This window comes from Ostrinia furnacalis, unplaced genomic scaffold (assembly GCF_004193835.3).
Source record: "Ostrinia furnacalis isolate ACB-3 unplaced genomic scaffold, ASM419383v2 OfSCF6659, whole genome shotgun sequence".
NCBI lineage: Eukaryota > Metazoa > Arthropoda > Insecta > Lepidoptera > Crambidae > Ostrinia > Ostrinia furnacalis.
The window spans coordinates 151572-173673 of NW_021136898.1; the positions used below are offsets into that span (position 1 = coordinate 151572).

General features: G+C 36.6%; 1 protein-coding gene across 1 annotated transcript in view; it reads right to left on the reverse strand.

The window, feature by feature from the left end:
• The window catches only part of LOC114362664 (unconventional myosin-XVIIIa-like), a 57447-nt gene that overhangs the window by 10610 nt on the left and 24735 nt on the right, over positions 1-22102 (reverse strand). The window contains exons 14-18 of the mRNA XM_028318134.1: positions 21900-22024; positions 18999-19079; positions 18752-18846; positions 18055-18140; positions 17451-17589 (exon numbers count right to left, since the gene is read on the reverse strand). Coding sequence (XP_028173935.1) covers positions 17451-17589; positions 18055-18140; positions 18752-18846; positions 18999-19079; positions 21900-22024 — 526 coding nt within the window. The remainder of the gene's footprint in view (positions 1-17450; positions 17590-18054; positions 18141-18751; positions 18847-18998; positions 19080-21899; positions 22025-22102) is intronic.

The following is a 22102-nucleotide window of genomic DNA, read 5'->3' on the forward strand; positions in this document are numbered from 1 at the left end:
TCTTGGTTGGGCTAATACTACTTAGGGATCCACCTACTATACTCTTTCGCATTATAGTCTATTTTTGACTTGGACTTGACTAAGCTGGAGGCCCCTTGAATCCACGGGGCCCTGGGCTGAAGGCCAAAAAGCCATACGATAGATCCGGACCTGCGGGGTTACTCCGAAAAACGTTATCCGAAATTTTGAATGCTGTCATCTCTCTTACGCAAAGCAAGATGCCATTGCCATGCCGACGGTGACAGATGGAGGACGGAGGCATCTTACGAACTCTTATCATCAATATCATGTCAGCCACAGGACGTCCACTGCTGAATGTAGGCTTCCCCAATGATTTCTATATTGACCGAATGGTAGCGGCGTACTTCCAGCTCCCACTACCTTCATAAGGTCGCCTGTCCACTCCATTTCCTTTTATTAACTGTGTCCAATTATAATAAACAGTTTGAGCACCGCTTCGTGTTAAAGATCGAAAATCATTGTTTTAGGTTGAGTTCCGAAGGCCATCATTACGCTCGCATTTTGTTAATGTGTAGGCCCGCCTCCCGACTTTCCATGTGCCGACACTTCGACCGTATTTATGACTTAATTGTAGCAAAGGCATACCAAGTACAGACATCACATCAAGTTATACACAGTGGCATCTTATCTCGTTGTGATAAAGGCTGTTTTAGAACAAAAATGAATAGGCTGATGCGCTGTCAACTGTTCAGTAACTATCAATTTGTGGCAAAAGCCATTAAGCTGTTTGCACCATGTTTGAAAGCCAAGAGTTATCGCACGTGAATCTTGTAGCGTTAACAAACGTCATAAATTGAGCATGCTTCAAAGAAAACTATCGCTTTAATGATATGAAACTGATGACTTTTCGCAAGGCTTGTGAAAAATACAGGAGATAAAAACAGTTTAGCAACACTTATGAGCGTTTTTACTATCAAACCCCAATTTTTATGAAATATTAGGTAACACCTAACAGGAGTTTCGTTTTCACCAACACCTAAGGGACACCTTAGGCCTTAAGGGATTACTTTATAACGGGGCCCCATTTCCGGCCCCCTAAGTGTTAGGTGACAGTTTCATTATCAATCATGCGGACTAGTCGACAAAATACATGACAGAAAACATGTGTTCTTAATTTGGCAAAACGGCAGGAGTAGGTACCTAGAATTTAATACAAAAGTGAATTGGTTTGTTCAAGCTTTTATGGGGTAGTTAAAAACTTGTTTGATCACCTGGCACGTAATAAACTATGCTCTATGCTGCAGTGTAAATGAAAACTTACCGCTTCCGTCTCATACAATCCTAGGGCATAAAGGAAAGGTACGGTATTTAGTAAGTTTGTAGTAAAGCTGAACATCAGGACAAAAAGCACATCTGCCTAAGATAACCACAATGTACTATCGGCAACAGTGTTAACTGCCCATTGCCAGTCATGTCATCTCGTTCTATCGCACAGAATCACCATTTGATGAGAGATGAGTTAACAGTGTGGCCGTGTGTACCTATAGCTTGATGAGCTGTTCTCCGTACAATATGTATAGTATACAGGGTATAAACAGAGCAAATATAAATTTTCGGGATAAAATTCATGTATTAAATATAATTATGTTTTAATGTGACATTGAATACCTACCGTCGTTGCTACGCTTCGCGTCAGTTCTTGGAAACTGAAGACAGGGCAGTGGACGTCGTCAATATGCCTATACTCTGATTATGATGTTACTTTAAAATCTGTCCAAAGTTCACCCCTGCCTGATTCATGCTGCCATGATGATAATGAAGCTTCAAAGAAGGTGCTCAAAGTTCGCACCTATTTTTGGCTCGCGTGTTAGTTGTCCGATGATTGGATTTAATCATTTGATATGCTTTAGAGCACTTCTTGTACTATATTATAGTGATTAGATAGTGTTTAGAAGCAATTTTTGCCTAGTTTAAGAATTGCTATGTTATTTTAATCTGTAATTTAGTGTCGACACGCAAGGAATAATAGATGTCTTACTTAAAATAGAGTTGTGAGCTGTCGGCACAACATTTTTTCTTGAGAAGTTAGTGGCATGTGGTACAGTCAACGTTAAATTGTTCGTAACAACCACAGAAAGTTCGTAACGGGTTAAGTACCTACACCATATCGAATTACAAATGATCGAAAATCTAAATATCGAACACGTTTCATCAAAAGATCAAAATATCGAACGAACCAAACATCGAATGCTCAAAATATCGAACGTTCAGAATATGGAATTTACAAATGATCGAACGATCAAAATATCGAATGATCAAAATTTCGTAAGTCGATCTTACGTTGCATAGTATAATAGAAAGATGGAGGTAAGGGTTCCTTGTTGACTATGGTACCCAAAAGTGGGAAATAAAAAAATGTGTTTAAGGCCATGATTTCCCAAATTGTCGATTTTTGACCGATTTTGTTTGCAGATAGCTTCTAAATGAAAAGATATTTTAGCAAACAAAAAATTGTACGAGTAAGTTAATGTCTTTAACTAGGGCGACAACTTTTCCAAAACACGATATTGCATAGTTTGTCCGATAAAAAAAAATCCCAAAGAAGTACGTCGACGGCTTTTTTGTTTTACTCTCATATATTCATTTTTAACATTTTACACTTAAAATATATACTAATAGATAGGACTTTGTATTTTCTAGGTCGACAACTTTTCAAACTTTTGTTATTGCGTCTTATTTAGTTACTATGTTGAAAAAATGTGAAAAAATCGGCCATGACGGCTTGGACAATCTTAATCAGTCGCGCGGTGGCGCTTACGGAGGACGGACGCGTGTCAGTTTTATTCCTGTGACAGTTCGCGACTTGTCAATATTTTTGACAAAATCGCCTCTGTCTGGCGGGTGGCGAGTCACAGTATAATAATATCAGTATTACTGGAGAAAGCTAAGAATTTTCAATCATGATACATAGTACATTTTCCAAAATAAAACCAATGAGTTAAAATTAATTTATTTATGGGAAATTGTGAGTCAAGCCTCTGATATAATAATATTTTAGGCTGTTTTTATACAGAAATAAATTTGTTTATTATTATTATTTTTCCACGGTATCTAACCTTGATTTTAAAACTAAGCCACGGGAATATAAAAGGCTGCTAAAGTTCTAATATACTAATTCGCCTTCTTTTAAATGCCACTTAACTATTCCAAAGAAAGCGTCAAATAAAGAACAATATTTATTATGACTTGTCCTCCTGATTTATATGTTACGGTAAATGTGATAAAAATTCTGTACCCCCAGTGAAAAGGGATCTAACTCGACTTAGATCAAAATCGACTTTATAACATAATGTGAATCTCTGAAAAATTAGCTATTTTTGTATCTAATCGGTATGTTTCTACGACGTATAGAAAAGAAAATAATTTTGTGCCAAATGATACAAGTAAGGCTTTGTGAACTTTTCTTTCGTGTATATTGATACATGTCTACTTTTAACAAAGTGTACCGGAGGCTTCTTTCACTTTTTTGTTGTGTCAAGAGGTATGACTCGTGTTACTACTTTTTACACGATTGAAGTTGTGCAGATTGAATTTGTGATTAACAATATAAGATGACGTGTAAAATGTTGTAAGTTACTTAGATCAAAAACATTTGAAAATCGCAACTAATAATTTGGTTAATTATTTGGTGTAAAATGATACAACTTAGCCCAAACGTCAGATTAAAGGAAAAAATAATGTCGTAGTTTATAAATCAAAGAACTTTAGTTAATAGTTTTAATAAATATACTAGTAAAGCATATAATTGAATTCATAGTGCCTAACGTAGTCAATAAAAGTACTTAATAAGTGCATTATCGAATTTACAAGAGCTCCAACTACCAGAAATCTTTATAAACAAAACTCATCACCTTTGACAACAAATTGAACTGGGCGAGTCATGTCGAGAACAAAATAAAAATGGCCTGTATAGCATTCCATCAGTGCAAGAGACTCATTGTATGGCCCTCTTACACATATTATTATGGATCTACATGGATCACACACAACTATCCACAGCAAGATCAAAACTCCAAAACCTGCAACGCCTAGTAAGCATAGCGGGCACTAGTTGTGGTTGAGTTTGAGTTGCGGGAGCTGGTGTCTTTTCGAATTACCTAAATATACTAAGAATATCTACAACACTAGATACACACAATACAATTTTCCAATCAGAATGCAATCAGAGCAGCACAGGCGATTGCAACCATAGATATCCGAGGTCTGAATATAAAAATAATCTCAGATAGTGCAAGCAATACAAAGCAACTTAATGTACTACATTATAATACTTATATTGGAATGCCATGACGCGCTCCTAAGNTATAATTTATAATTATGTTTTAATGTGACATTGAATACCTACCGTCGTTACTACGCTTTGCGTCAGTTCTTGGAAACTGAAGACAGGGCAGTGGACGTCAATATGCCTATACTCTGATTATGATGATACTTTAAAATCTGTCCAAAGTTCACCTCTGACTCATGCTGCCATGATGATAATGAAGCTTCAAAGAAGGTGCTCAAAGTTCGCACCTATTTTTGGCTTGCGTGTTAGTTGTCCGATGATTGGATTTAATCATTTGAGATGCTTTATAGAGCACACATCTTGTACTATATTATAGTGATTAGATGTGTTTAGAAGCAATTTTTGCCTAGTTTAAGAATTGCTATGTTATTTTTATCTGTAATTTGGTGCCGACACGCAAGGAATAATAGATGTCTTACTTAAAATAGAGTTGTGAGCTGTCGGCACAACATTTTTTCTTGAGAAGTTAGTGGCATGTGGTATAGTCAACGTCAAATTGTTCGTAACACCACTCACAGAAACTAAGTTCGTGTTGCCTTTTGTGTAATTGGACAATTTGGCCACTTGGATGCACGAACATTTGCTCTAACCGTTGAATTATATTGTTGAATTATATTAAATACTGGAATGAATGCCAGCTTCAAAGAAAACTTTGGTGTTATTACGAAGTACTAAATATGTGGTTATTTATTATAATCATAATAATATTGTAAATGTTCTTATTCTTAATAATTTTCTATCGTACCGACTACTAGCCTATAAATAATGTAATTTAAACATCAAAATGTTCGTTTAAAAAAGTGTTTTATCATTTATATTTTTTTCAACCCTGTATGAAAGAACTTTTCACACCAGAGTATAATCGGTCTTACTCATGCAAGTATGTAAGCCTATAATTTTGCGATGTGAAAGTGTACAAACTTCAGTGTTTATTTTAAGTTCTAAAGACTGGCAAATTACTACTAAATTACGTCAAAAATCCACCATAGGATAGTAATAAGAGCATTTTTTAACAAAACATAAAAATAAGAACTTTCCAAAATGGATTTTGTCACGTTCCAACGAATTGAAAGCGAATTTTGTTTGATTGTCTGAATTTATTTCAATAATACTTAAACTAAGCCTGTTATTTTACCTGGAAGTTACTTGAAGTACCTACTCATTTATTATGGCTAACTAGCTGACCCGGCGAACTTTGTTCCGCCTTAATGGCAATAAATAAGCAGACTTTTTTTTTTAATTTCGAACGGGATAAAAAGTATCCTATGTCCTTCTCCTGGCTCTAAACTACCTCCCTGACAATTTTCAGCTAAATCGGTTCAGCCGTTCTTGAGTTATAAGTGGAGTAACTAACACGACTTTCTTTTATTATGGCTAATATTCTATCTATTTATTTAGAATAGCTATACAAAGTTTAAGTTATCAGTATACCACAGAATACTATATAGTATAGGTCACAGTTCTAGCTACCCATTTCGGTGTTTTCTCTCGCTGTCATCTAATTGCGATTCTTTGGGATAGAACGAGACGACATGACCAGAAATGGATAGCTGGAAGTGTGACCCATAGCACATACACAGATCACTAATACAACAACTAGTTAAAAGTCAGACACAAAATTACATAAGCTGTGACGCGTGTTATTTCGCATAATGGAAGAATATAGAATTAAAACGTGTAAAAATTAACATAATATTCACTTCCTACAAGCTATCATTCCAATAATACATACGAAAACCACTCGTCTGTGTCCGAAACATAAGTTCAAACATGTGTTTCTAACGGAAGAATCTTTATGAATAACTTGGAATTTCATGTGTGAGATGCACGTCACTAGCACGTAATAAATTAGCATAGAGGGGTACAATAGGCAGACCTACCAAGCCCTACACAGGACTTTTTTCACATGTCGTTCCTACCGCTGCAACTCCTGTGTAGCCAGGATCTACAGCTTGACCGCCAATAAAAACCCAACCAATGAAGGTCAAGTTTGTCGCGGGGGAAAGTTAAACTGTCATTAGACCCGCAACGAAATTAATCAGAAGAACATAGGAGTTCGAAGTTAAGATTCGACTTACCTACTACCAAGTTCTGTATACTGCCTGTGATACTACATACTCGTAGTTAGTACTGTTTGTAAGTCTTATGTACCACGCGCCACGCATAATCAGAAAATTCACGTTTTGGGTTTGGTTATTTACACTTAGGTTGATTTTTCTAGCCTAGCTCGAACATGTCAGGTCAGCAGAACTTTCGTCTGTTTGAAGATCTTGTCAGACTTTAAATTAAAAATATGTTTTTCCGTTTATTTAATTTAGATTCGTTCATTAATTAGGCCACGCAATTTCCTATCAGACATTGATGCCACTCGTATAATGGTTTTGATAGAAAACTGATTGTCGCTATTGTGCGAATATCGAAAGCAAGTCGTGCGCGAGAGTGACACTATGAGAAGGTGTTTACTTGGTTAGCGTGCGGTCTTTTATAATGCTTTATTGAGAGTGTAATAGGTTGTATTGTGCGTAAAAATTAAAACTAGATACTTGATTGGAAAACTCATAACGACTTATTGTCTTTTTTACGTCATCGGGTTTAGCCATTATAGCTATAGTAGGTCATGTCATTATGAACGCTTTCATTTCTTTTGTAGTGATAGCATTCATTCAATCTACTTATTTATCTGTGAACAGAAAGGTGTGTTGACTACATAGCTAGCTCATATACTATGGAATACCTAACAAACACCTGCACGCAGGAAGGTTTAATGAATGAATGCTACTGACAATGCCACTCTTGTAGCTGTTGAGTTTTATGGGCTGACACTGTGTAGGTTTGTTGTCGACGCGACAAGAAGATGACCTAACATTCAGAGGCGGGGCAAGACCTAAATTTGATGTGGGCAAGACAGATTTCGCGAGGCCTTGTTCTGTGGCGACCTGAAGACGGATTTTATGAAATAATAAAAAAAAAGGGTCAAAGGTCTATACATTGACAGTTTCTGATTTCTTGATTCAGTGATTATTTTTAAAGGAATATTGCGCCAAAGAATAATGTTCGTCACTTAAAACCATTGAGTTATAATAATGTACTACGTACTAATATTACTTCAATGCTTAAAACCGTGTTGTTGCTTAATTTTGTGTCTGATTATGGCTGAATTGGTTTGGAAAAAAATATATTTTTATTTTTAACTACATTGTTTAGCTATCAAGAATTTATATTTAATAGTCAATGTTTGCATTTATTGTCGTATAGTGATATTGTCATCTCCACCTTGTATACATTTTTTCAAAATTTTTGATGCGCGAGGCCCCTTGTACCGCGAGGCCGTAGGCGGTGGCCCACGTCGCCCACGCCTTACGCCGCCTCTGCTAACATTAATAGAGCTATTCAAGTACTTTGATTGACACCAAAACTTTAGTTGGTAACAACAAGAACAGATTTTCAGTTTCAGTTAAGGACTTTTTCTGTTCTGTAGTGTAAACAATGATGAGCTTTAGTGAGGACCTTTAGTCTTAAAAATCTTGAAGATGTTAAAATAGAGGAAAGTTCATGAAAGGAACTCTACATTTCTTATGTTAATGATATGAAAAATCGTAATTATTTTAATTAGAAATTCTTACATAAAGTGTAATATCACCATGTTAATTGAGATTTGAGACCCGGAGTGACATACTAAAATCTAGCAGAAGTTTCCATCAAAAAACTCATTTTTGCAAATAGGCTTTTAAAAAGCACTTTTACACGTCCCATTATTAACCCCACGACTGCTTTGGGGCAATAAATGGGCCAGTGCTGAGAAGAAGTTGCTTCTATATCCTTTAACCATGAATACATTATGACCTATTGAAAACAAGCAATACTGACCTATAGAATGTGGCAGCTCTCCTAAGATCTTGATTGTATCGGGGCCACGTAACACTTGTGGACAAAGAAGGAAAATAAGGCCACAGAGCCAGTTCGGAAGTAACATTTATGACGTAACCATATTATGCAAGTTATGTAATTTTTTTTCTTGAGATCGCCGTAGACCGCGCGCGGGGAGAGTTGGTACTTGCGGTTATTACGTTGTGTGAAGCAGGTCGTATCGTAATGTTTCTGTATTTTCATTTTTATGGTAAGTCGTTTGGTGAATGTTATGTGAAAAGTTGTGGTACGATTTGGTGGAAAATTCCCAAAAATGTAAAGTGATTAATGGTATTCTGTAGACTTGTAGAATGTAGAGAACTGAATGAAAAATTTCATTCATTAAAAGTCCAAGTCATAGAGCAAGCCCAAAAGTAGGTGATGAGGGCAATGAAGGAAATAAAAGTAACTTGAAAGATTAATCTTTATCAAATAAAAATATTTGTCTGTTCTCGTGTAAGTGGACTTTATAATCTTTTTGAGAGTAAAATCTTTAAAAACAAGCCTATTATTTCCTTTAATAAAACGACTGACCACTGTTAACTTGATAAATTCATACTGAATCAAATAAAAAAACTAAGATTAGGTAACACTAAAATCTTTAAATACGAGTAAATATTCTTAACTGAGTGTCAATATCTCCATAACAAGCTTACACATTTAAAAACCGGTAAACTATTGACAATATCTTACGTTTTGTTTTATAATAAAACCGAACAAATNTTAATGTTTTTATTAGCTAAATAATTTTTTTGCTATAGTCTTTTGTCATAAGTATTTCAAAATAATTTATTATTTAAAAAGTGTAGTTTTTTTTTTTATTATTTAAATCACTACAGTTAATTATTATTCCTAAATATTTCAATTTTTCATTAAAGAAGAATAACAGTGCTGTTGGAACAATAAACCTTAATTGCGACGATGATCGACCGAGCGTGTATATAGAAATACGCGTAAGCAAACAGGCGCGTGGCGGCCCGGACTGATTTGCAACTTGAAGTTGTCGCGCGCTGTAGGTAATTATCTCGGCCGGCATAGGCGAGTGACGGAGGCCTGCCCATAGCACATACACAGATCACTAATACAACAACTAGTTAAAAGTCAGACGCAAAATTACATAAGCCGTGACGCGTGTTATTTCGCATACTGGAAGAATATAGAATTAAAACGTGTAAAAATTAACATAATATTCACTTCTTACAAGCTACTATTCCAATAATACATACAAGAATCACCCGTCTGTCTCCGAAACATAGTTCAAACATGTTCTTCCGTTGATCTTTAAAATAATCTGGAATTTCATTTATGTGAGATGCATGTCACTAGTACTATAGGATACAATAAGTGAACTCTTTGTAATTCTCATGTAAATCTAACTCTCTTTCAGAAAATAAACTCGTTAAGTTTTTATTTAAACCAAGGCAGGTATTTGACCGCAATCGCACTAAGTGAGATGCGTCTAGGATGATCTGCCTCTGCCCTGTAAGGCCTATTCACTCTCGCCTTGAAAAGACCCGGATAGTGTTCGAGAAAGAAAGCAGCAGGCAGCGAATTACATTTAGGTAGGTACAGGTTGATTTTTCTAGCCTAGCTCGAACATGTCAGGCCAGCAAAATTTACTTTCGTCTTTTTGAAGACTTTGTCAGACTTTAAATTACAAACATTTTTTCTCAGTTTATTTAATTTAGATTCTTTCATTGATTAGGCCACGCTATTTCCTATCAGACATTGATGCCACTCGTATAATGGTTTTGATAGAAAACTGATTGTCGCTATTGTGCGAATATCGAAAGCAATTCGTGCGCGAGAGTGACACTATGAGAAGGTGTTTACTTGGTTAGCGTGCGGTCTTTTATAATGCTTTATTGAGAGTGTAATAGGTTGTATTGTGCGTAAAAATTAAAACTAGATACTTGATTGGAAAACTCATAACGACTTATTGTCTTTTTACGTCATCGGGTTTAGCCATTATAGTGCTATAGTAGGTCATGTCATTATGAACGCTTTCATTTCTTTTGTAGTGATAGCATTCATTCAATCTACTTATTTATCTGTGAACAGAAAGGTGTGTTGACTACATAGCTAGCTCATATACTATGGAATACCTAACAAACAACTGCACGCAGGAAGGTTTAATGAATGAATGCTACTGACACGGTAATACTATCTATATATTACCGTGCTACTGACAATGCCACTCTTGTAGCTGTTGAGTTTTATGGGCTGGCACTGTGTAGGTTTGTTGTCGACGCGACAAGAAGATGACCTAACATTAATAGAGCTATTCAAGTACTTTGATTGACACCAAAACTTTAGTTGGTAACAACAAGGACAGATTTTCAGTTTCAGTCAAGGACTTTTTCTGTTCTGTAGTGTAAACAATGATGAGCTTTAGTGAAGACCTGTAGTCTTAAAAAATCTTGAAGATGTTGAAATAGAGGATAAAAGTTCATAAGAGGAACTCTACATTACGTAAGTTAATGATATGACATCATAATTATTTCAATTAGAAGTTCTCACATAAAGAGTTGAGAGAGATGTTACGACCGGGTTGATCGAGATTCAAGACCTACAATACTGAAATCTAGCAGAAGTTTCCATTAAGAAACGTTGCTTCTATATCCTTTAACCATGAATACATTATTATGACCTATTGAAAACAAGCAATACTGACCTATAGAATGTGGCAGCTCTCCTAAGATCTTGATTGTATCGGGGCCACGTAACACTTGTGGACAAAGAAGGGAAATAAGGCCACAGAGCCAGTTCGGAAGTATCATTTATGACGTAACCATATTATGCAAGTTATGTAAAGATTTTTTCTTGAGACCGCCGTGGACCGCGCGCAGTGAGAGTTGGTACTTGCGGTTATTACGTTGTGTGAAGCAGGTCGTATCGTAATGTTTCTGTATTTTCATTTTTATGGTAAGCGGCAAGAATGTTATGTTAAAAGTTGTGGAACGACTTGGTGGAAAAATCCCAAAAATGAAATAGTGATTAATGGTATTCTGTAGACTTGTAGAGAACTGAATAAATAATTTCATTCATTAAAAGTCTAAGTCATAGAGCAAGCCCAATAAGTAGGTGATGAGGGCAATGAAGGAAATAAATGTCACAAGAAAAATTAATCTTTATCTAAGCTCCGCGAATCTAGACACAATAGATAATCAATTGTTATGACATTAATTAATGCCGTCTGGGACTCAATCGGTTAATGAAACGACTGAGTAATCTAACTTGATAAATTCCCTCTGAATCAGATAAAAACAACAAAGATTAGGTAACACTAAAATCCTGAAATACAAGTAAATATTCTTCACTGAGTGTCAATATCTCCATAACAAGCTTACACATTTAAAAACCGGTAAACTATTGACAATATATTACTTTTTGTTTTACAATAAAACAGAACAAATATTGAAACAGCATAGGCACGCGCCAAAGCGGAACATAGTAACATAATCCTACTTCTCAAGTATCAACATTGCGCGGTCGCGGTATCTGCGAGATAACGCTTACGTAAGAGCTTTCACTGCGCGAGCGCATGGGTTTGTTTACAACGATAGAACCGAACGAATGTTACTGTTACTGGACCGAAATGGAAATATACTAGCTGAGTAATCGTAGGGCAATTTGTATGCAGAGTTATTTTTAATGGTGGCCCATTCGATTTCGTTTGAATTATGAATTGATAACTGCTGATTCTGTAATATTTGCGGTATAGATCATAAGGTTGCATGGGAATAGCAAACTTTTTGCTATGGATACCTACTTGTTTCTTTTGTCATAATATGGTACCTATATCTACTGTTAGCAGTAGTAAGTAGGTATTTATGGGATCAAACGTTTTGCCTTGTACTTCAGTAAGGATTCAAAAATATACTATTTCTGCATCTATTAACATGATATTCCTTCATCACTATACAGTTTGCTATTTGACAGTTTTTACTTAGTCTATCATTGTTTGAAAATGTCAGAAACGAAATCTGGGATATTGATAATTACGTATGCCTACACTTGTAGTACTCGTAATTTATTGGTATAATAAAAATGTTACACATGCAGCCAGAAGGCATAGCTAATAAATAAAAACCGGTGAACGGTGTGTGAGAATAAACAAATAAATAAATTCTTATGTGTCAATCTACCATTAATGTAATAGTTTAAAGACCGCAACGGAATATTAGTAATGAATAAATTTTCATGAATATTCTAATTTACCATAAACACAAGAAATTATGTTTAATGATAGTAGTGAAATTAGGAAATATGTACTAAATAAAGTCCTCACGGTTCGTGATCATCATCATCATCATCATCAACAGCCATTTAGGTACTGTCTACTGCTGAACTCTGAGCCTCTTCCACTATAGTGGAGGGTTTTGCCATAATACCCTCGCTTGGCAGGCGGGTTGGAGATCGCAGATTAAAAGATTGATGTTATTCAGAGAGCGCGTTTTCGTGATCATCAATCATAAATATCTCAAAATAATTTGAACCAATGTTTTTCTGGAATATTCTGCGTGCGAAAGTTCGAGAGAAAATTTTAAAGGTTTAATTTTGATTTCACCATCAAAATTCAAATCGATTCAGAATAAGCGTAACCAATCGTGTCAATAGTATGACGAACGGATTTAATCGTTTTTAACTTCGTGTTTGAACCAAAACTGATACAATGACGAGGCAATACCGAGGGCCGTATTACGAAACCATACATTCAAGCCTCCATTCAATCTCAAGCGTAATTTCAAGCCTTTGAATGATAGCTATCGCCTTTCAAACAGTTGGCACTACTGGCGAGTGACAGGATCTTACTCTACGACGAATGTTATTGAAGAGGTAGGACTCTGCATTTGCACTCAACAGGGTGGCGTCCCTCTCCTACCCTCATTTTCTGAATAGAGATTCTTAGCTTGCTCGTGCTCATTCTCTACTTAGTAATTTTACAACCTAAGCCGCTGGTGGTGGCGTTTTGTGTGTGGCTATAGCATAAATCCTGTGCGCAGCGACTTTTAAGCATTAACTATGAAAAGTTCATGCTTAAGTAACAAATGAGCACGCTGAAGCTAAAATTCTTAGTTTAGAAAAAGGACCATAGTATCTACCAAGTGACAGGACCTTACTCTACAACGCCAACTGGAGAGCGCTAAAACGATAGGTAACCCTTATTGAAGATGTAAAAAATTATAGATTTTTCAAAACGGGTACTAAAAACTTCTTCGCAGATTAATTCAAAATGTATCAAAGTTACCGCTACCGTGAATATCGAGCTCATAATTTACTAATTAATATAATACAGCGATGAATTTTTAATAACTATCAGTCGTCACAATGTCATCAAAATTAAAATGTTAGCGGCCATATTAAGTTGATAATATATTCAATCAGCTATCTCCCATCAAACATATCTTTAAGTTCTATTGCTTTGACATAATTTCCGGATGTGTTAATTGATACGGGCATGGTTTTATTGGAGAATTTATATGACATTTCAGCCCGAATCGTTTTTATCAGTAAATTGCTATGAAGTGTTAATGAAGGTAGAATAAAACTTTATCTTCCTACATTTATTTTCATCGTTTTCTGACAAAATAATCATAAATAAAATTATTTAGAAATTTCTGAAGAATTCGTTTACGATTTGTTTCGTACGCATATTAAAATTGTACTGCTTTACATCTAGCTCAATACAAAATAATTCTGTAATATGGAATCACAAATCTTTAACACTAGAGAAGATATTTTTTGAAATAAAATATCTTTATTACAGCGTATACAGGGTGTCCCAAAAACAATGGATAACCCTGTAACCATCGATAGACCTCGCCATGGTCTTCCTAACGTCCAATTTTGACCCCAGTAAAAATATCACCGTTTTCAAGATTTTTAAGTTTTTGTGCATTTTTAGAAAATTGCCACCTGCGATTACTTTTTCTCATGCCATTTCTACAAATGAGGATACTTTTCAATCTAGTTTTTTTCTTTATCACAAGGGATAGTTGGGCTATCAAAAGAAAAGATTAAAGTTCAGCAGACTAGTTTAAAAGTATGAAAATTTTAAGAAATTGCAGAAAAGAAGGAAAAATTAATTCACTGTCTTGCACTTTTGATCAGCCATCGTGTAAAAAAAATGTAGGAAGACCATCGTGCCCATTAGCTTAAAAACTTCCTTAGTTAATTGAGATTCTAAAAAGGTATCACAAGCCTATGTATTCTGTATTATTTTTATCTTATGGCTACTTGAATAGCAACTAGTGTGAAAACTGCAAAAATGAGTTTTTCTCGTAATTGTTAAACTAGGACTGCATAGTGGTATTAAATACAAATGGATAATTTTTAGCGTAGGAATTTTTAATAAAGCAACATTTTATCATCATCAGCATCATCATTTCAGCCATAGGACGTCCACTGCTGAACATAGGCCTGTACCCCAATGATTTTAATAATGACCGCTTGGTAGCAGCCTGCATCCAGCACCTTCCTGCTTACCTTTATGAGGTCGTCGGTCCACTTTGTAGGTGGACGTCCTACGATGCGCTTTCCGGTACGTAGCCTCCACTTGAACCCTGTTGCCCCATCGGCCGTCAGTTCTGCATTTTTGTGATTACTTATTTTTTGTTTTAAACCTTATAAATGTGCCTATAGACAGATACCCATGATGATACACGGCTCGGAAACGTGGATTTTTTGCACAGCGTGCTGTGGAAGGGGCTATGCTCGGGTTTCTTTACGAAACCGTATCAGAAATGAGGAAATCCGTAAACGAACTAAAGTCGTTGACATAGCCCGACGGATCAGCAAGCTGAAGTGGCAATGGGCAGGGCACAGTAGTTCGCAGAACTGAGGCAGCAGGATTCAAGTGGAGGCTACGTACCGAAAAGCGAATCGTAGGACGTCCACCTACAAAGTGGAACGACGACCTCATAAAGGTAAGCAGGAAGGTGGTGGATGCAGGCCGCTACCAAGCGGTCATTATGAAAATCATTGGGGTACAGGCCTATGTTCAGCAGTGGACGTCTTATGGCTGAAATGATGATGATGATGATGATGATGATAAATTAATGTTGCTTCATTAAAATTCCTACGCTAAAGATTTGCATTTGTATTTAATGCCACTATGCAGTCCTAGTTTAACTATTACGAGAAAAACTCATTTTTGCAGTTTTCATACTAGTTGCTATTCAAGTAGCCATAAGATAAAAATAATACAGAATACATAAGCTTGTGATACCTTTTTAGAATTTCAATTAACTAAGGAAGTTTTTAAGCTAATGGGCACGATGGTCTTCCTACATTTTTTTTACACGATGGCTGATCAAAAGTGCAAGACAGTGAATTAATTTTTCCTTCTTTTCTGCAATTTCTTAAAATTTTCATACTTTTAAACTAGTTTGTTGAATTTTAATCTTTTCTTTTGATAGCCCAACTATCCCTTGTGATAAGGAAAGAAACTAGATTGAAAAGTATCCTCATTTGTAGAAATGGCATAAGAAAAAGTAATCGCAGGTGGCAATTTTCTAAAAATGCACAAAAACTTAAAAATCTTGAAAACGGTGATATTTTTACTGGGGTCAAAATTGGACGTTAGGGAGACCATAGCGAGGTCTATCGATGGTTATAGGGTTATCCATTGTTTTTGGGACACCCTGTATACGAGTAAGATACATTACATACACGTGTCGCGCATTCAGGAGATTTGTAACAGAAGACAAAATAAAACATTAAACCTGGAAATGAAGCACCGTGGGACAACGACTTTTACTGACGTTATCTCGAAAAAAACGTGACTATATGCGTCTACTTTCTCAAGTAACGGTGTTTTATTAACTAGGGCTAGTAGACCTTTATGCTACTTAGTATGTGCCCTTGACTTCGTGCTTGAATTTCGTAAAGGCCTTATCAATTTCCCGCGATCTAACCCGACGACCGTGAAATCTTTTACGATCTTTCTATTTTGATTGATATTTTTTAAATAACTTGAAAAAATCGAACTCCCTAAGGTGGGAATCGAACCCACGACCTTTGGCTTTTGATTGCTTGAGAGGCAGGCCGCTACCAATCGATCAACATGGAAAGCATTGGGGGAGGCCTATGTTCAGCAGTGGACGTCCTATGACTGAGATGATGATGATGATCATGACCAAAGACATAACCTACATGGCCCAGTGCTTTTGGATTGTTTTGATAGTCCAATGCAAAATCGCACTTATTGCAACTACATAAGCATTAAGCTTTAAGTGCTATCCCCCATTATATCGAAAGCCTATTACAGCGAAATTATTTGCTGTCGATTTGATATAATGATAACCTACAATTGATACATTTCACAACAATTTGAGCTTTAAACCGTTTAAATAAGATCGTAAATGACCTACCTGAGTCAATCCAAGCCTGTAACTGGTGACGTCCAAGTATAGGGCACCTTTGCTAACTACATTCCATAATAATTTGAACTTTAAGACTTCCAAATATAGTCGTAATCGTACCTCAGTCAATCCAAACTAACATAATACATAGGTATGTAAAACAATTTGGGCTTTAAACCCTCGGAATAAGGTTTCAAATGACTTACCTGAGTCAATCCAAGCCTGTAACCGGTGACGTTTTTCGCTTATATTAATTTTCAATAGTACATAACCAATTGCACTTTATAAAGTTTTAATATGGTCGGAAATCACTAACCTGAGTCAATCCAAGCCTGTGACTGGTGACGTTTTTCGCTGACTTTAATTTTTAATAGTACACAACAAATTGCACTTTATAGCGTTTAAATAAGATCGTAAATGACTTACCTGAGTCAATCCAAGCCTGTGACTGGTGACGTTTTTCGCTGACTTTAATTTTTAATAGTACACAACAAATTGCACTTTATAGCGTTTAATTATGGTCGTAAATCACTAACCTGAGTTAATCCAAGCCTGTAACTGGTGACGTTTTTCGTTGACTTTAATTTTCAATATTACACAACAAATTGCACTTTATAGCGTTTAAATATGGTCGAAAATCACTAACCTGAGTCAATCCAAGCCTGTGACTGGTGACGTTTTTCGCTGACTTTAATATTTAATAGTACACAACAAATTGCACTTTATAACGTTTATATTATATGGTCGTAAATCACTAACCTGAGTCAATCCAAGCCTGTAACTGGTGACGTTTTTCGCTGACTTTAATTTTTAATAGTATACAACAAATTGCACTTTATAGCGTTTAAATAAGATCGTAAATGACTTACCTGAGTCAATCCAAGCCTGTAACTGGTGACGTCCAGGTCTAAAGCTAGGAGCATATCGTCGACCACCTGCCGGTCGGACAAAGTGTTCTGTTGGTTGTTCTCGTTTTCGTCGCTCTCCGATGTTGCTAGCAGCCGATATCTGAGATTAAGGAAAATAATCATTATCATCATAATCAGGTTCTGGTTCTGCATGGCATAATGTTAATTCACCAGAAGCAAATTGAGAATTTGGCCTACACTCCTTTTGCTGGCCAAACTGGTTGGGGTGGTTCAATGTTTGGTCATCTTTGACGAAATCCCCGGGAGGAATTCCAAGTTAATTCAACATATTTTGTCACATGTGCCATGCTTTTATTTTATACATTATTTTATGCATAATTAAAATTACATGTTGATGAGGTCTATGAGGAGAAATCTTGCTTATATGGCAGGCGGCAGGCTCATATAATTTTCAATTGTTTTCACTCATCATTTTCTTTCGATTTAGAAGCACTTTGGAAATACCAGTGTAGATAGATGATGGAAGGTAATTTCACTCTTCTGCAATCTACAATAGAGTGGTATTCCCTTCCACCGTCTGTCAAAATGGTGTATAAAATAATACCTTCTAGCGAACTCCGAAAGCGGCATGTGTTCGGGGAATCCCTGCTTGTACAAGCGCGCTGCATCCAGCAGTTGGAATCCACGGAACTGTAAAGAACATGACAAATCATAAAAAAAAACTCACAAAACTCATTTATTTTGGAAAATAGGCTTTTAAAAAGCACTTTTACACGTCCTAGTATTAACCCTACCACATGCTTCGGGACAATAAATGGTCCAGTGCCAATACACTAATCAATGAACTAAGGGACCATGGAACTTTTCTACAGATGGGAGGTTTAAGTGTGAAAGTTGTGGGATACAGGCGATACAGATAGAGGGAGGGTGGAGTTTGATCCCAGCAATCCGAACGTCATTATTGTAGTGTGCGTGCACTCATGGATAATAGCGTTTAACGATAACACTCAAACATTAGCGGAAGAATAGTGGGACGCGTCTTCGTGGATGAAACGATCTATAACATAATACTAGTACTCTCTCACAATGTTAGTGGTTAGCAGATCTATCACCAAACATAGCACAATGACAATATACTTTCTGTCTCACCTGTGACCGAAGTAGAGGCACATTGACGTCATCAGGGCTCTCCGAAGGCTGGTTGGTCAGCAGACAGCACACAAACTGGACACCACCGGATCCACATCAACGCAACGTATCCCCAATGCCGTCTGCCACGAACGACATAGTTAATGTCTCACCTGTGACCGAAGGAGAGGCACGTTGACGTCATCAGGGCTCTCCGAAGGCTGGTTGGTCAGCAGACAGCACACAAACTGGACACCGCCGGAGCCGCATCGACGCAACGTATCCACTATGCCGTCCGCCACGAGCGATATATTTTCTGTCTCACCTGTGACCGAAGTAGAGGCACATTGACGTCATCAGGGCTCTCCGAAGGCTGGTTGGTCAGCAGACAGCACACAAACTGGACACCACCGGATCCACATCGACGCAACGTATCCACTATGCCGTCCGCCACGAACTTCGCTTGAAGAGCAGTCGACCGCCGCTTCATGCCAGCTGTGCCTATTGCGAAAGCAAAAACACATTAATTCAAAAGTAGCTTTTGCACACGGCTTCACCCGCGTGGAATTCGGTGTCACAGATCATTACAAATTATAGCCTAGTAGCCTATATGTTAGGAACGCAGTCTGTGGAGGAACACTAGATGAGGTCGCGATCCTCATCAGTGAGGGACCGAGGAAGAAGAAGATAATTATGTTATTCTGATGTAAGTATACATAAACAATAATACTGTAAAGTTTCATCCAAATCAGAGGTGGAATTGTGTAAAGCAATCGTTATCATTTGACAGTTCATAACGTACGATTATTCTGTCAAACGCTTTGTTTATCTGAGGTGGAATTGTGTAAAGCAATCGTTATCATTTGACAGTTCATAACGTACGATTATTCTGTCAAATGCTTTGTTTAACTGACTTTATCGTACGTTATGAACTGTCAAATGATTACGATTGCTTTACACAATTCCACCTCTGACTTTATCGTACGTTATGAACTGTCAAAATGATTACGATTGCTTTACACAATTCCACCTCAGTTCGGTTTCGTCCAACAATAATACCACATACAGTGATAATATTATAAAGTTTCATTAAAATACGTTTTTGCGTGAAACTGTAACAAACATACATCATTACAAAATTTCGCATTTATAATATTAGTAGGAATTAATTAAATTCCAACTTACACACAAGGTTGTTCTACATCCTTGCAACTAATTTTGGCAGTACATAGTACGCTATTTTAAAGAAGTAAACACAGCGATAAGACGAGTGCAGAATACATTTGAATAATTCACGGAATTAATTTTAATACGACATCATAAAGGTAGCAGGAAGGCGCTGGACGCAGGCCGCTACCAACCGGGCAGCATGGAAAGCATTGGGGGAGGCCTATGTTCAGCAGTGGACGTCCTATGGCTGAGATGATGATGATTGTTTTTAAATAATTGAGATGTATTTAAATACAAACATCGAATCTGCAACTTTAGTGTCTTTATTGTTTTAATTATCTCAACGATATAGAGAAAGAAGATTATCTAATGATATAATAACAAATAAAATAGAAGCACAGATTTTAGTTCATCTGACAATCAAAACATATTTACAATTCAAAGGAGATTAATAATAATGCAGCTGAGGCTAAAAATAAGCATATTACATAATAATTACATGATCTTTTACTATTAATATGTATGTTTAGCGCTTTCTGTTTATTTAATACGAATTAGCAAGGTTCTTGTCCTATGTGTCATAGTTTTGAAACGGAAAACCATATTTTTATATCAACACTTACAATCGCTCAATCTTTTAAATTTTAACACTCATTACAACTAGGGTTGCCAAGCGTAAATAAAATAGTGAAGCCGTAAAAAATACACAAAGTAACTTTCCTGTCTATAATAGAAATGACTTGTCTCGATGAAGATAAAATCCCTAAAACTGCTTTCGTAAAATTTGCGACATTCTTTAATAAGGCAAGCAATCATCATAAACTAACTTTTATAGAGTCAATGATGTATGGTGATCACTTGCCATCAAATAAGCAACAGGTTTGTTTATAAAAACACTCATTAAATATACTCAAATGTCTAGCTACGCTTGCAGACTACTCTAATTTTAACATTTCAAGATCGCCAACCCTAACTACAACTTAAAAGGCCTCGGCGCCGTAAAAATGTTTCCGTTCCGATGGGTTTATACTTTATTCGTTTGCATAACGCAGTAATTAGACGAAAAACATAACTTCGTACTTAATTTGACATTTCATTAATTAAATTTTCTATAGCAAGCATCGGCTATAAAACAGTTTACGGCTTAGATTAAAAATCTCGTAGGATATAACACTTGGTAGTAAACTTTCTAGTTCGAGATATACATCAAAAACATGATTATTCTATTGCCAAAAGTTAGTGGTTTTATTACAATGGATTAAGGCCGAGATCTAAAGGTTTGACTATTTACAATATTATGTTGGTTTGTTAAACGCGACGCTCAATAGGCTACAAAATAGCCGCCATTAAAAGTGATTGGTGCTACCTGAGGTGCTACCGTACATGAAGCTATTGGCTATCAATCTGAATGCATAGAGAACAAAGATGTTCTAATTTTTTTAGGGGCTTGTGGCGTGGTGTTTTCTTTTTGGTATAGATAGGTACTCAATTATTTAACATTTCACATAACGCCAACTACTCTCAAACTAAGCACTGGTTGTCTCATTTATGACCGGTCATTTTGAGGATTATCGGACTTCGATCTTGATAATTAGCATAATATAATGTTAATTGGAACGTATTTCTCTGCGGATTTTGGAATTTCGGTCATTCGGGCAAAAAACTGAACATAAAATATACTTTATGAAATTAACACTAAACAAGGTACTGTGACTTATTTAGATGTATGAAAGATATGACACCATTTTTCTAAATGCTTTTTTTAAATGCTTGATTTTGCCTAGGCATATACTAAGTTGATAGCAAATGGCCTGTATTATAATCCCTTACAAGGATGTAAGATGTTCATTCTTTACAAGTCATACTCTAGACCAGGGGTCTCCAAACTTTAAAGTCTTGGAGCCATAATATTTTTTTGGTATGTCGCAAGGGCCATAACAATTTTATTTCTATCCTAGGTGGATCAATACACAAACATAGGCTTAGTCTTAAGCTGCCGCGGGCCCGATCGATGGCAGTGGCGGGCCGGGCCGTTGTTTGGAGACTCCTGCTCTAGACAAAACCTGCTTCATCTAACCCAGCGAAACTCTTTGCTGTAAAGTAGAAGCCCTGACATTTTGATTTTTTTTATGGAAATAAAAGATATAATACCTGAAGTAAGCGTGCGTCGGATAGACGACGCGCGTCGCAACGTAGACGCATCGCCCACGGACGCCGACCACGAGCCGGCGCCGCACGCGCCGCGGGCCCAAGAAGAGAGGCGGCCCACGTCATCACTGGGAAAACGAACCTTATTACTAAACTGATAAAGATATATTATTTACATAGCCACGTGGTGTGTCGACGGCGGGAGG